Raw genomic sequence first — 15,134 nt, 5'->3', positions numbered from 1 at the left:
AACTAGCAGCACCTCCATACAATATTTTTACTATATGTGGTTTGCTACTTGGTACCAGCAGAGGAGGCTTGTTAGAAAGTTTTGAGTATCCCAGTATTCATGGCAAACTTTGTGTAGTGCTAAGGCTTTTCATATGGGCTCCCACTGCCACTTCGCTGCTTGTGTCATGTCCTTACTGGCATGTCCCCATTGGTCTGAAAAGCATTTAGAATTATTGTCTCCCACCAGTCCTTCTCTTGCATGAAGTAGGAACAAAAGGAAAATAACACAGAAGTAAATGCTACCTGGATCAATGGGGAAGACTTGAGTCCCACCAGGTTTGCATAGCCCTGATTTGTACCCATGCTGCTCTTTGACACTAACTTTGTGGAGAGAAGCCTCTCTCAGCCTGTCTCTGCTTCCCCAGCAAGTTAAGTTCTGTCACAAGACAAGAACCTATAGGCTACCCAAATGTGAAAAAAATAAAGAAAATGCCAAATGTTTTATTTGATCTCTCCATCTGTTGGAAATTGCCATACTAGAATCGTTTTCTTCTTGCAGGAAGAATATTTGTCCTTTTGATTTCCAAAGGCTTAATATGTAGAGTTCTTCTGTGGCAGATGAGTCACTAGGACAGAGACAGACTTTCATAAGTTTTAACAGTGAATAACTAACACTTAGTCTTCACATTTATCGGATTCCAGTATGTCTCTGTAAAGAGTTGGAATGAGCAATTTGGTCTTGGTTCTTCTTTACCACCTGAATTTACAACTGTTTTGAGATTTAAGGAATGAGTAGATTTGATTTCTGAGTTAGAAAAGGAGCTCTCTGAAACATTCTTCCGCACAGATCATGAATGCAGACTTTTCTAAGGCTGGCACATCACCAAAATATTGGTGGTGAAATAGCGAGCAGGGATGTAGAAATAAACTGAGAAATAATGCTGGTGATTAGTATCTGTGATTATTAATGAGTGAGTTCTACAGGCTTGAAAATACCTGTTGACCTGAGAACTCAGGCCTCCCTTGCATAAGCAGATCCTGTTGAAACCTCTTGCTGTGGGGTGTATGTCCAGACTGGAGGAAATGAAGAAGCTAGTAACGAGACCATTCATGGTGCAGCTGAATGGAATTACAAGCATTGTATATGCTTCTGGTTTACTTTTATCCACTTGCTCTTACCATTCTGGTGTTGTTTCATCATCCAGTGTGCACGTGGTGTCAAAAGCTATCTCAAAGGGATTTGCATTGAAGTTATTGGAAGCAGTAATAACATAAAAACTATTTGAAAACCTTTTTCATATCTCTTTTTTCTCATTCCATTCCAAAAATTTGAACTGAAGAAAACCATTACTGATATCATCTCTAATGTTTATATTTCTCTACATTAGTTTGGTTCAGTCTCTGCTTGTTGCAGACCAAACTTGTGTTCCAAAAGACTAACTGACACAAAAGTCTCTGTGTATCCCTGGAGGTCCCAGAAGAACAGTTTATAAAGCCTGAGAAAGATGATGAGGACTCAGTAGGCACAGGGGAATATTTAGAGTTTATGCCATCTGAATATGAGTCTAAATACTTTTTTCAATGTTACTGAATGAATATTTGTATGGGATCCGTGTATACCACTTGTGTCGATCAGATTTTTTGTGTGTGTGTGTTAGAATTCAGGAATAAGCTGAAAACCTACCGTGCAGAGCGTATCATGCAAAGAAGGATTTGTGGCACAACAGTTTAGCGTGGATGATGTTTTCTGAAGCTTCACAGTGTGATCCAGGGCTTTTTGACTTCATTCAGAGTACTAAAAAAGAGGGTCATAGAAGGTATAAACAGATAGAAGATGAATTATGATTGTGTGAAAGGAGTAAATGTCCATAACCGAGAATTCAGGCAGCAGCATTATGGCCCCATCCAGTAAGCCTTTGCCCCTGTGTGGAGTCCTGATGGCAAGTTAAGCTTGTTCACTCAATTAAGGGTTTGCAGAATCAAGCCCATGGATTTTTTCCTTTCCCAGATCCCCATGCAAATACATCCTGGTCCTCTTCCACCTCCCAATCCAGTCTTGTCGCCCTGGATCATGTTCCTGGTAAGTATAGAAGGAAAAAGTTAATTACGCCCATGCTGCTTGGCTCCGGAAATCTTTGCATTTCATTTCTCCTTCTGCACTGGGCTTACCAATAGTGGCAATTCTGGACCAAGTGTTTCCTTTTGTTTGTTTGGTTTAGCAGAAAATATTGTGTAGGTAGCCTGTAACATGTGGAATGTAGAGTTTGAACCTGAATAGAGGATAGCTTCATCTGCATGATACTCCTTGAAAAACTTGGCTTGGCAAATGTCCACCATCGACGCTTTCTGCTGCAAAGTCCTATTTGATGTTCAAAGTTCCATTTCCCTTTGAAATGTCTGAGGCTTTGAATTCTTGTAAAGTCAAGTTTTCAAGTGCTGTAAGGCAGTTCTTTTGGCCCGGGCTGATACTGGTTCTTATGTGAAATAAATATGCATGAGAACATTTCCTTGATGTGAATGTTTCTTCTCAGTCTAAGATCTGCTTTTCATCAGATCACATAGGAATAGTTGAAAGTATGCTGTAGAAGGGCTCGTGTTTTAATTGCTAAGGTTTCCAAGTGGCTGTGACAGGTTGTCTACTCAACTCCAATTTCAGGTTTAAGATTTTGTGTTGTGTTTGAAGTACTTGAGTGAATGAAGGAGATCTGGATTTAATTCCTAACTGGTTATTGCTCCTGTATCTCTGGGTAACTCAGTCCTCCCTGTCGAATGGAAACTATATTTCCTTTCTCATTTGCTGAAATGTTTTGGCTTCTCAGGGCATGTACTGTCTCACCCGTGTATTTGTAAATGTCCTCACACAGTAAATCCCCTCTCACACACCCTCTCTCACCTGTGAGCCTAAGGGTGCAAGAGTATAATAAATGATGCTTTACAGCAAGTATAGACGGATTTAATGTATTAATATTTCATATAAGTGTGGTGCTTTCTCCTCAGGCATCTCAAGCAGCATGAATTTTGAGGAGGAAGAAGATGAGGAAGATGAAGACAGCTCCAGTTCTTCACAATTAAACAGTAATACCCGCCCTGGATCTGCCACGAGCAAGAAATCCAATAAGGTAAGGAGTGAGTGCCAAAGAAAGATCATGCAGGCTACTATGTACTGCATGATTTCAGAGTGCAGTCACAATAGGCCCGGCTTTCTTGCTTCATTTTTAATATGGACTAGAGTATCTCCAAGGTGATTTACTGTTATAGCTCTCAGGGTTCACAGGAGCAAGCAATGAAAATAATGACTTGGAGAAAAGAATAGCAAATATTGTCTGAACTTGAATGAAGAGAAAGGTAAACAATAAATATTTACCTTTCTACCTCTTGCAGGTGCTCAGAAGGACCTTTTGTTTCTATTGCTTATTTCTGAACATTTTCTCACCCTGTTCTTGCTGCTACTATTCGAACAAAATAAGACTTTGGCTTGTTCAAATACTCTAAATCACAAGTTCTTGCTAAACCAGTTGATAGTGCCCCACTCTTAAGTACTGCACTGACTTCACACCTCTGTTATACCTCTAGTTAACCTGTATCTCCCTATTTCTTCCTTTCAGCAATGGCCATCACTGCCCTTGGGTATGGCCCTTCTGAAGAAAGCAGTGTGGGGAGATGGGGAGGTGGGAGCCAGGTTTTGATTTGTTAACATTACAGCACTCTGCCAGTGCAGCCACCCTATTCTGGTCTGCCAGATGTATCTGTATGCTGAGCACCAGTGGTGCAGGGAGCTGCTCCCTGGGCCTTTGGTGGTCAGGAGCTTGACTGATTGGAGGAGACTGATCCTAAGCTTGGTAAACTGCCTTCAAGGCTGCTCAGGAGTCAGAATGAGGAAGACAGTATGTCCATTGTTCTTACTGTTTTAATGTGCAGCTTCTATCAAATGTCATTCTTTGGTCCTCTAACCTTGTAAGTGAAAGTTGAGGAAACCTGAGTTTTGCTTACTGTTCTAGGAAGCCGCCTCAGCCCCCAGTCCTTCCACGAATGAGCCTCTCATAGATGTTGATGACCTGGAGGAATTTGCCATAAGACCTGCTCCACAGGGTGTCACTGTCAAATGCAGAATCACAAGAGACAAGAAGGGAATGGACCGAGGGATGTACCCTACTTATTACCTCCACATGGAAAGGGAGCATGGTAAAAAGGTCATAAAATAACTTGAATGGCATACCAGTTGCACCTCAATATATATTAAAAAATATTTAAAGTCTGAAGAAGTTTTACTAAGAAAATATAATCTTGTATTTTAAATATAATTTTGCTTGAACTGAGATCTGCCCTACAGTCTTCCAAAAGCAAAGCAATACTTTCACTTTGTTCTGCCTTTCTTCTTTGGCCTTAAATAATCCCTGCATGGCACCTTTATGGGACAGTCAGCAGTTGGGGCTGTTTGCATTCTGTGGCCTGAAAAACATCTATTTTCAGTTCAGTTGAAAGAGCCAGAGCAACTTAGAACGAAACATTTAACAAAATAGGTACAATTTAATTATTTAAACTGTAAATAATGAAGTGAATGGTTGAGAAGTCACTTTCCAGATTTTCTGTTGCTTCTCTAATGATGCTGGAAGACAAAAAAATCGCCTATGGTTTCCTTATGTCGAAGCAGGAAGTGGTGTGCGCTAACTCGTTTGGCATTCTAGAATAATTTTTTTTGCACTGCTTAGGTGTTTCTGTTAGCTGGGAGGAAACGAAAGAAGAGTAAAACCTCTAATTACCTCATCTCTATAGACCCAACTGACCTGTCTCGGGGTGGAGAGAGTTTTATTGGAAAACTGAGGTAAACACGAATACGTCTTCGAATTGTCTTTATATAATGTAGTTCGTTTGAAATTAGGAAGCCTGTAAGCCACTATGACCTCTTAGAGGCTTGACTGTATCATGTGATAACAGTCTTTAAGTTCGCCAGTATTCAAGGCATGTTTTCAAAACATTTCAAGTACTTACAAGACCACATTTTATTAAAAGTCGACAGGATTGAAGCTCTTAAATGCTCAAAGGCCAGATTCTCAAGGGGGTATGAGTACAATTTATCTTAATGAGATTTTCAGGAGTGCGCGAGTAGATTGTTTATAGCCCCTAATGATATAAATACCTTGGAATGGAAGTTCTCTCTGTTACACAATCTGAAAATCTCTTCGGTTTTGCCTGTTTAAGATCCTAATTAGAGTTATTTATTGGTCTAGTGGGAGGTGTCCCTGCCTGTGGCAGGGGGGTTGGAATTAGATGATCTTTAAAGGTCCCTTACAACCATAACCATTCCATGATTCTGTGAAGTAGTGGGATTCTTTCAGAACCATGCTTCTTTTCTGTCTTGTCTCCCCATCATACATCAGTCTTTCGTTGAGACCTACGTGGAGCCTCCCAGTGTATGTTTAGATTGTCTGTGCCTGGGGAGAGGGGCTGTGCTGTTAATGGCCACTTGCCTGCATGGATCTTGGGACTTCATCTGCTACTCCTTGCAGTACAGAATGTGGTTTTAGTATGTTCTAAGTTACATTTTGCTCTTCTTGGTGTGATTTCTGTTGAAATAGGAAAGGTTCATCTTAAAACTTTATGAAAATACTCTCTATATTCTAACAGAGTTAGTAGTCAAGTAACAAAGCAGATAGTTTTGTAGAGAGTAAGCATATTTTTAAACCCAAGCAAACAAACAAAATAACTCCTCCAGAGTGTTTTCTTATCGCTTTCTTGAATTAACTGCTTTGCAAGGTGTTATGAGAAGTCTCTGGTGTAATAATAAAGGACCTTTAGTATACTCTGCCCTACTGTACCTCTACATTTTTGTTACGGCCCTTAATCCAGGAGTTGATACATAGATGGGATTGAATTAACAGCTATTTGTACTCAGTATTACCTGTCTTTCCTTTGGGGCTACAGTGCAGGAAAGGATAGATGTCTCAGGCAGCACTGCTGGCAAACGGTGATTGGATTTTCCATTTTTTTGATAGATCAAATCTCATGGGAACTAAGTTTACAGTTTATGACAATGGAGTAAATCCAATGAAAACAACATCAAGCCTGGAGGCGAGTATCCTGCGTCAGGAGCTAGCTGCTATTTGTTATGTAAGTACTGCTCACAGGCAAAATATGCAAGAAGGGCAGATCAGTTTCTGAAATAGCACACTGAATTTACTTCTCAGTTATGATTATGTAAATCACCATTCATACTTAGATGTAATCAAACAGCTGCTCTTCACTAGAGAAACCAGGAAATTCAGTGGAAAGCAGAGGTGAATAAAGTTGTGCACAGAACCAGGTTGCCCGGTTCTCACTTTTGGTCAGAAGGTGAGAGGCTTTTACATAACCCTCTGGAAGACGTAGGGTGCTTGACAGCCTGCAGGTGTCATCTGAGAGAGCCTCCTGAACATGGAATTACTGCACTGAAGTCTGACCACTTGCAATAACATTTTGGAGGACTCTGATTCAAAACACAAGTAGCTGAACAGCTAGGTCTGCCACATTGGCTTGGAGACTGAGATAAAAACCTCTATAACTCCTTTTTACCAGAAAATAACCCAAACAAACCCCAAACAAAATTAAAAATTCAATTTAATAAGAGAAACCAGCCTCTTATAGGACAGTAAATAGCATTTGTCAGGAGCAACGCAGACAATCGAGACTTGAAATACAGTTGCTGTTGTTTTCATGATGACTGGATGGCTATTTTGGTGGGAGTGTTCTTTCTGTCCAGAAATATCCGGGTCCAAGAAACTCTTCCAATCAAAATGGGTATGTACACTGCTACAGAAAGTTCTGTTTTCACAAACCAACACCTTCTGACAAAAATACCCAAGAACCACTTTTGTGGAAAGCTCCTGCCCAGCTCTAATCAAGGATGCCTGGAAATCCATCAAATAGAGATCCAGCATATATGCAAAGAATGGGTTCCTAGAAAGGGCAGCTTCAGGTTGTGGGGAGCAATGCCTCTGGCAGATTTCAGCACATGGAAAGGAAAGCAGAGAACTATCCTTCCCATGCGAACTGCTGAGAGCACTGGAGGGTGGCTGACGTGTTATTTTCCTGCTGCTTAGGATGCAGTTTTGCTGTGAATAGAGAATAAATAGTGCCTTTGGTCACATGTGCTGTTATTCAGGCACATCGCCTGCAGTTGCAGACAAGACAGAAAGATACATGTCCCTCCATTGCCGTTGAATTTGAAACTCTCTGAAAATTTCAGAAAGTCCAGCTAACAGGATTTAACAAGACTGTCCAGAATCTGATGTTAAGAGTTTAGAGTTGGAACCGAGGAGACCTTATACTTTTAGTAAATAGGTTTTTATAGGAGGGCATTCCCTGGAGCCAGGCAACTAATCTTCTGGTGGAATCTGGAAATGCAAGGAGGAAAATACCCAAACCCAACAATTAAAAAAAAAAATACATATTGAACAATTTAGACATTGCTTGGTTAAGTGAAAAACAACAGCATTTGTACCATTAATGTTGCCAACTAAAAACCTCAGTTGGGGTCAGCAGAGGTGATTAGAAGTGTGAGTGTTGGAAAGAACAGAACCATGCCCACCGTTTGGAGAATGTGGCAAAGATAAGCTGCTTTCATATGTCTATTTTGAGATCAGCAGTTTAAAACTTGTACATTTATGTAAGAGAATGATTTGTTGCATTGATATTTTGATACTCATGAAGAAAGGCATCAGGCTTTCGGGTGTGCTGTGGCCAGAGGACAAAAAGAAACTGTAATGATATTTCATTATTAGCCAGGCTTGCTAAAGTGAGATTATTCATGAGCACTGCTGAAGCATCCTTGTCCTAAGGTAACCTTTTTATTCCTGCCCTGAGATTTTTCCTTGCAGCAAGCCCTATAACAAACAGTACTTTGAAAGCACCACTATGCCTCTTGCTGTCTTTCAGCACAGCCAGTCAGCTACCCACCCAGAGAGGAAGCTGTACCCACTTCCACCAACTTACTGAGCCTGACCTGCTGAATTTTCTCAGCAGGTCTGTTTTGTACTGGCAGAAGTTGCTGGTGCATCTGCTGTTAACTGTGGGATAAATGTATGAGAACTCTCATTGTGGAGCTCACCTTAGGGCATGTTTCAAGCAACAGGAATAAAATCGGTGCAAGGACCGAGTTTTACCAGGTGCTGCAAGCCATTTTTACTCTCCCTGCGGGTGGCAGTCTAGCTTATTAATAAACCTGCAGCAGCACCTAATGGCTGATTTCAGAATTGCCTGGCAAAATTTATCAAGAAGCAGTAAGGTATGACTACCATTTGTACCAGAGTTTTCTGTGCTGGATTCCTTTATATCCATAGGATCTTACAACTCAGTCTGCATCAGACATGGAGCTCTGCTAATATTCTGGGGTGTGACTCAACTTTCAGCAAAGCAATAAAACTGTGACTTTCTACTCAGGCCTCAGGCACCTGCATTCTGCTCCAGTGTAGTGGGTTCTATGTTTGGGCTTTCTATGGAATGACAGTTTCTACACAAGTCCAGAAAGGGAAGTGGCTGAAAGAAAATTGCAGTAACTAAGTTGTGAATCTCTTGAGAGCTGCTGGGATATACAACTTGCTGCTTTTATCATGGCAGATATTTCCACTTTAGTGAAATGCTTACATAATTTTATGAAAGTAAGATTTTAAAAGCAACCTTAAGGATAAACTCCATGTTCTTTTAGTCCAGTGTCTTGTGAGACATGCTAAGCTTAGCACGTGGGCAATGGTAGAGAGTGCAGCCCTGAAGCAATACTGGGCCAAGTCCTTAGCTGATTTAAATCACTGGCATGCTAGCTCTGTCAGTAGTGCTCTGCCAGCTAGCAGCCCTTATTTTGAATTCCTGTGTAAACCAAGTCTGTCATTGTCATTAAAACTGTGTAAAATCAGAATCTGGCCTATGTTCCCCTAATGATGCTATTTGTAGTCTTACACACAAAATAGCACAGGAAGGAAATAAAAGAGAAGGAGGGAATGAGACAGGAGATATGGAGAATTAATTTTACTTGGGTGCAGGTAGTTTGGAAAGGTCTACTTTGAATTAAAGCTTCTCTTCTGTCCCTACTGCTTTACTCATATATTCTGTGTTTCTAAAATTTCAGTTCTGTACCTTGGTTTTAGCAAAAGGGTTGCATTTGCCAGTAAAATGTTTGATGAAATTGGTGAATGGCGTAATGTGCATCTAGAAACCATTCCCTTATCATTTGGCAGAAGTCCTGATTTTAATGTTTCTGAGTAACCCTGAAGAATATAGTCCTTTTTTTTTTCAGAGTGATAATACCGCTTGTTGGGAGGGAAGTGATTCAGTGCTGTTATTGAATTTTACCTTGAACAAAGTCTAAAACCAGTTAGCATCTAAATTAGTTGTATGTAGCATAACTGCAGCTTGGTGAGAAGAAAAGCTTGTAAGACATTACAGAGAAGACTAAAACTGTCAGTAGTTAGTGGAAAATAAGCTTAAGCATGAATCTTTTCTTAGAAATTGGCCCCTGCTGTGCTGAGTTTCTCCTGCTTATAAAATGTGCTGGCAGTCATTTTAGTTTGAGTCTCACCATGATGCAGAACCAAATATAAATTTCTAAATGAACTGATAGCTTTGGTTTACTCTGCCAAAGGCCATGACATAAATGATTCAGAAAAGAGGTAGGATCTTCCCATTAATGTACAGACTTACAGAGATATATGGATATACCTGGATTGCTTCAATATTATTCAGTAAAATAACCCAGTGGAATTGTTTTTTGCATGCCTAAAAATCTTTAATGGGTTGTGTGAAATCTCCAGATGGTTTGCTGAAACAACCAAAGTTATTTCAAAGGTCTGATGGATGACAGAACTTCTGTGCAAGTAAACCTTAGGCGGGTATTTTCAGATGTTTACAAGGGGCAGAGATGCATGGATTTTTATTTGTACATGTAGAGTTATCCTACAAAGTTGAGTGTTCCTTAAAATCAGGACACCTTAGTTAAAAATATAAAAGCAGGGATATCTGAAAATGTCACTTCTAAATGTCCCAGTGGTAGAGCCACAGCAGCTGGAGCACAGGGGTGGCATTTTGTAGTATGTTGCTGGGAATAGCGCCAATGGGAATTTCCTTCCTGAGGTTCCTTAGTGTGTGTGTGTCCACAGCCCTTCACTTGGAAAGATCAGGAGGGGAAAAATGCGTGTGACTGAAAAAGCAATAAATAAAAAGTAAGTAGCACAAAACATGAGGAGATGAACTTTCAGAGATGTCAGTGTTTCACTTACCTGATTCATGCAAGAACAGGCAACTGGGTTTTACTGAGTGGATTGGAAATACCACCCTTTATTTTTTCTTTTTCAAAAGTAGATAGATGATGACCTGCTGAAATACATGGCTCTGGTTGCTTCTGTGGAGAAAAAAAAGTCAGAAGCATAAAACTTTAGGTCCATTTAGATTTTAGTGGTTGTGTTTTGAGAGGATACTGTGGAGTGCTCCTGTAAAATGCGGGTCAGAAAGGCATTGAATCATTTTTATTGGAAAAAGTTGCATTTTCTGTGGATTTATTTTTTCTGCCTTTGTTTCTTTACTTTCCCTGCCTTCACAGCTCAAAAATTTGCATTCATGCTAATGTGTTTGTTTTATACCATGCTTGTCTCTAAGTATAACATATCTGAAGACTTTGAGAACCACAGCACTGCTAACAGATGCTCTTACTGGCAGCTTCTTCTTGTTTGCTTTTGTGCTGGCTCTGGAATAAATGGAGTTGATCCCATATATTTAATTTTGTCGCTCATCAAAATGTGTGACTGCATTTTATGATTTTTAAATTATAACCGCTTTATTTTAGGATCTAGCAGTAGCCAAGCAATCTGGTTAGTTCATATCCTTTTTAACAAAGGACTAGGTTTTTTTTAATTGTATTAAGGTTGCTGGCAGCCAATGCTAGGAATGTTTTTTGCAAAGTTCTCTATTTCCATTTTTCCTGTTGTCAGAGCTTCTAAAACAAAGTCAGAAAGTTTGGCAGTGCCAGCGAAGGTAGGAGTTTCAAGATGTTTTTTGAGTTGACTAAGAAATAAGTCCCCTGGGCTGCCACTGTGTCTCTCTACTGAAGAAATTAACTTCAAGAATACAGAACATGCTGAACTGTTTTAAAAACATTTTTAGGAAACAAATGTCTTGGGGTTTAAAGGACCACGCAAAATGAGTGTGATCATACCAGGAATGAATATGGACCATGAAAGAGTTTCCATCAGACCACGAAATGTAAGTCATACCATCAGCCAATGATAAAAATTACTTGAATTCTTTTTCAGTTTGAGTTGGGTTTTTTTTTGCATTGCTGAAGATTCAGAGGTAAAAAACATTTGAATAATTGAAGAACAATGTGATGGGTGACTAGTCCTGTGGCTCACAAAAGTACTGCAAATAATAATGTAGTTAGATAACAAAAGGCAGAACTAATACTTTTGAAGCTGTGGAAAGGATTCTAATGCACATTCTCATTAAGATACTCCAGAGTTCTCAGTTTAATTTAGTGATGCCGTTTTGGTGGTTGAGGGTGCCAGTTTAGTCTAGAGTTTATGAATGGTTTTGTTTTGTGTGTATTAATTTACTTTTTGTCTTGTGAGAGTGTTAAACTGAAGTGTGTATCTGTGGTGTGTGCAGGAACATGAGACGCTTCTTGCAAGATGGCAGAACAAAAATACAGAGAGTGTCATTGAGCTGCATAACAAAACACCAGTCTGGAATGATGACACACAGTCCTATGTTTTAAATTTCCATGGTCGAGTCACACAGGCCTCAGTGAAAAACTTCCAAATTATTCATGATAATGATCGTAAGTATAGCTCTAACATGTAGAAACACTACTGCTTTCACAGTCTGACAGTCATTCTGCCCTTACTGTCGTTCCTTGAGTGAGTTTAGTTTATGTGGGCTGCTCTGCCTTGTGGCCATGACATTGATGCAAGTTAGGTGTTTAAATGCTTATGCTGGAGATGGGTGATTCTGCTATGTGCTGTCTTAGTTTTCTTCTTTGGCTGCCTGGCTTGTGAACTGAGCACTACCTTAAGAGTTGTTCCTGCTGTCAGAGCTGCAGTACTTTCAGTCAGCAGTGCCAGTATCACTCCTCTCAAGCACAAGTATCACACAATCCTTCCACGCTGAAAGTGTCAGGACTGCTTTTCACTCCATCACTAGGACCTTACCAGTGTGCTGCTTTCTGACAGAAGTGTGCAATGCCCTTTTTTCTCAAGCTTAGGTACAATTGTTGGAGCAAGGATGAAGACAATTGCTCGAGTGGAGTGATGCTGCCCCACTTTACGCTCACTGTGGGCAGGCAATAGTCAGTAGGTGCTGGAGTGCACTGGGCTGCACTAGTTCTGTGCTTAGACTGTAGGGAATATTGCAGTATGTTGAAAGTGGCTGTCCTGATCTCTGAGAGCAATGCTGAATTTAAAATGGTGGTGTATTGGTGTATGCATTTCCTGCATTTTATAAGGTGAAACAAATATACCTGCTTCCACAATTAAACATTTAAAATTGTGAATGAGGCTGAGATTTCGTTTTGCATGATAAAGAGTACAAAAGGGGAAAAAAGTTGAGAAAAAATTCATGAAAATGATGTAACAAGGAGACATGATTAGGTCTTGATCACAGTCATGCATTTTCTTCTCCCGTTATCCTTGCTTGTCCACTTGCCTGAAGTTAAGTGGGAATAGAATTAATTGGTTCTTGGTACACATGAAACTTGCACTAAATCTGTATAAGAGCATTCTATACAGCAGCAATTTTCTCTCTGTGCTTACAAAACCCCCTCTTTATCTGTGCAATTTTTTTGTCAGTAGCAAGTCTTGCAATCTTTTGTCACTCAGCTGTTCCTCACTCAAGCTACCCTTGCTTCTCTTTGATACCAGCGCACCCACTTGCATGAATAAGTGTTGTGAAGTTTGATGAGTGAGCATGTTTTGTTTGTATTTTGTTGAAGTGGGCCAGGGGATGATGTTGAATACACACTTACTTAGTAAGGGCTGCAAACAAAAATAATGCTTTGTCACCTTTTATGTTGTTTCTTGCAGCTGAATATATAGTGATGCAGTTTGGCCGTGTGGCTGAGGATGTGTTCACCATGGACTACAACTACCCAATGTGCGCACTACAAGCCTTTGCCATTGCCCTTTCAAGTTTTGACAGCAAGCTGGCTTGTGAGTAAAGGGGCATGGGTGAGCATCCTCTCAAAGGAAGCAGTTTGCTATATGATTCCCAGTTCCTGCTGATGTCACTTATGGTCCATACTAAACAGGGCAGGGAAAATGTAGTTGTGGAGGATCACTCTATTGCTGAAGAAAAAGTAAAAGGAATCTTCTAAAAATTCAGGACATTCAGGAAATATGTTTCCCTTTTTTTTTTTTCTGTCATATTTTTCTGGAAGTGACATCAAGTTTGTGTAAATAGAAGTTCTCTCTCATGTCCTTGAATATGTTATGGAGATGTGCCATGATGTACTGTACCGTGGCTCTAGTAGCACCATTATAACGGTGTCTTTTTTAAATCCAGAAAGGGCGCGCACGCTCGAAAAGTTCCTTTTTACATGTAAGAATTATTCTGAGGCTGCAATCGTACCTCAAGGTTGCATTCCTACGTCGACTAATCAGAGCTTCACATCAGCCAACGTAAAAGAAAGATCACAGAAAAGATGCACTTTTTTGAATGTGCAAGGATCTCGTGTAGTATAAAGCAAAGTGTGAAGGTTAAAAACCTATACTGGACTGAACTTGATGCATTGCTATTGCATATGTAGTAGGGCATGATGAATTTTAATAGCAGTAGGAGGAAATGGAGAAGTAGTAAGCACAAAACAATGTTGCACAAGTCACTTGAATTCTAAGCTGTTATTATGTTTTAACATCTACATGCTTTTTTAATGTTTCAAATGAAAATGTTTTTGGAGTACAGAAAAGGAAAACATCTAGTTGCCAAGAAAGCATAACTTATGTTGAATTTGGCATGTCGTCTGTTAGGAGTTTATATCCTTGTAATGCTGTGGTAATTCAAACACATATTTTGTATGAAGTGATGCAAACAGTTGGATAAAGGCTCTCTGCAGAGAATCTTATTATTTTGACCAGGCTGTGTAAAGCTGAAGAAGGTAAATGGAAATATTTTATTAAATTTGTCTGGCCTTTTCGCGATTTTACAAGTTGTTGATTGCATTATTTGAACTTTCAGCAGCAACCACTTTTCATATTTATTTCCCATTGTAAGAACACTTGAAATCGATTGAAACTGTGTATGTCATTCTTTAATGTAAATGTGCCAGCTACTGAGCTAAATCCTTCTAGGCAAATGTAGTGTATGCCACGTACAAATGAGACACTAGCAGGACACAAAATAGCTTAAAATAGTGTGGATTTTTTTTTTTTTCCTGATTTATCTGGAATATATAAACAAATACCATTTCAAAACTCAAGCAAAGAATAAGCCATTCTCTTCTGAACATTTCAAAAGCCACGAGCTGTAACTGAAAACACACTGTAAAGCACCTTTAAAAATAACGAGTCTTTCTCCCATGTTCTGTACAATGTTATCCTTAATGGTGCACAAAATAATAGAATTTATATGTAGTTCACCCAGAAGGATACTGAAATGTCAATGAAGTAGTTGTGTTTTATACTGTGTGTATTCAGGTCCCCTTTTTTAGTCTCTACAGACTCTTGCATTGCACAAACAAAGATTATGTAACGAGAAAAATGAGATCAAATCTGCTTGTTTCATAAGAGATAGGCCATAAGGAGAGGTTGTGCCATTTGGACTGTTTAATTTCAACTAATAAAAGAAATCCGCTCTCTTCTTCACATTTGCCTTTAGGTGTCCTTCCCAGTATACAGACAAGGAAATTTCAGATAAGAGATGGAAATAAGTAATTGCCATCATTCTTTCTAATATTTTTTAAAATCTATTGAAAAATGTCAGCTGGCTTTGAACAGCATTTTGTTGATGGACTCAGCCTATCAAATGTCATCTTTCAATAACAGGAGGCTCTTTCATTGTTTTATTTATTCAAATCTTGTTGCAAGAAGCCTTTCCGTGCAGTGGTATAAAATGGAAAGACACCTTTTGTTTGTGAGGAATGAGCGGTCAGTTCCCTCAGTGAATGATCAAAATTCATGATCATGAGCTGCTGTGTGATACTGA

General features: G+C 39.5%; 1 protein-coding gene across 7 annotated transcripts in view; it reads left to right on the top strand.

Annotated features, from left to right (window-relative positions):
- TUB (TUB bipartite transcription factor) overlaps positions 1-14,794 on the top strand; it is a 76,862-nt gene extending 62,068 nt beyond the window's left edge. For 4 of the 7 annotated variants that reach the window (XM_062619849.1, XM_062619850.1, XM_062619854.1 and 1 more), the window contains 8 exons: positions 1,990-2,061; positions 2,979-3,100; positions 3,980-4,171; positions 4,691-4,803; positions 5,975-6,089; positions 11,106-11,204; positions 11,607-11,778; positions 13,019-14,794. In XM_062619849.1, coding sequence (XP_062475833.1) covers positions 1,990-2,061; positions 2,979-3,100; positions 3,980-4,171; positions 4,691-4,803; positions 5,975-6,089; positions 11,106-11,204; positions 11,607-11,778; positions 13,019-13,152 — 1,019 coding nt within the window. In that variant the 3' untranslated portion in view covers positions 13,153-14,794. The remainder of the gene's footprint in view (positions 1-1,989; positions 2,062-2,978; positions 3,101-3,979; positions 4,172-4,690; positions 4,804-5,974; positions 6,090-11,105; positions 11,205-11,606; positions 11,779-13,018) is intronic. The other 3 variants (XM_062619852.1, XM_062619853.1, XM_062619855.1) reach the window with 1 other exon arrangement.
- Positions 14,795-15,134: the final 340 nt, after the last annotated feature.

This window comes from Pezoporus occidentalis, unplaced genomic scaffold, assembly GCF_034315485.1.
Source record: "Pezoporus occidentalis ecotype Australia unplaced genomic scaffold, CSIRO_AGI_Poc_V1 ctg214, whole genome shotgun sequence".
NCBI classification, from domain to species: Eukaryota; Metazoa; Chordata; class Aves; order Psittaciformes; family Psittacidae; genus Pezoporus; species Pezoporus occidentalis.
The sequence above is the reverse complement of the archived record's forward strand: the minus strand, read 5'-3'. Positions and strand labels throughout refer to the sequence as shown.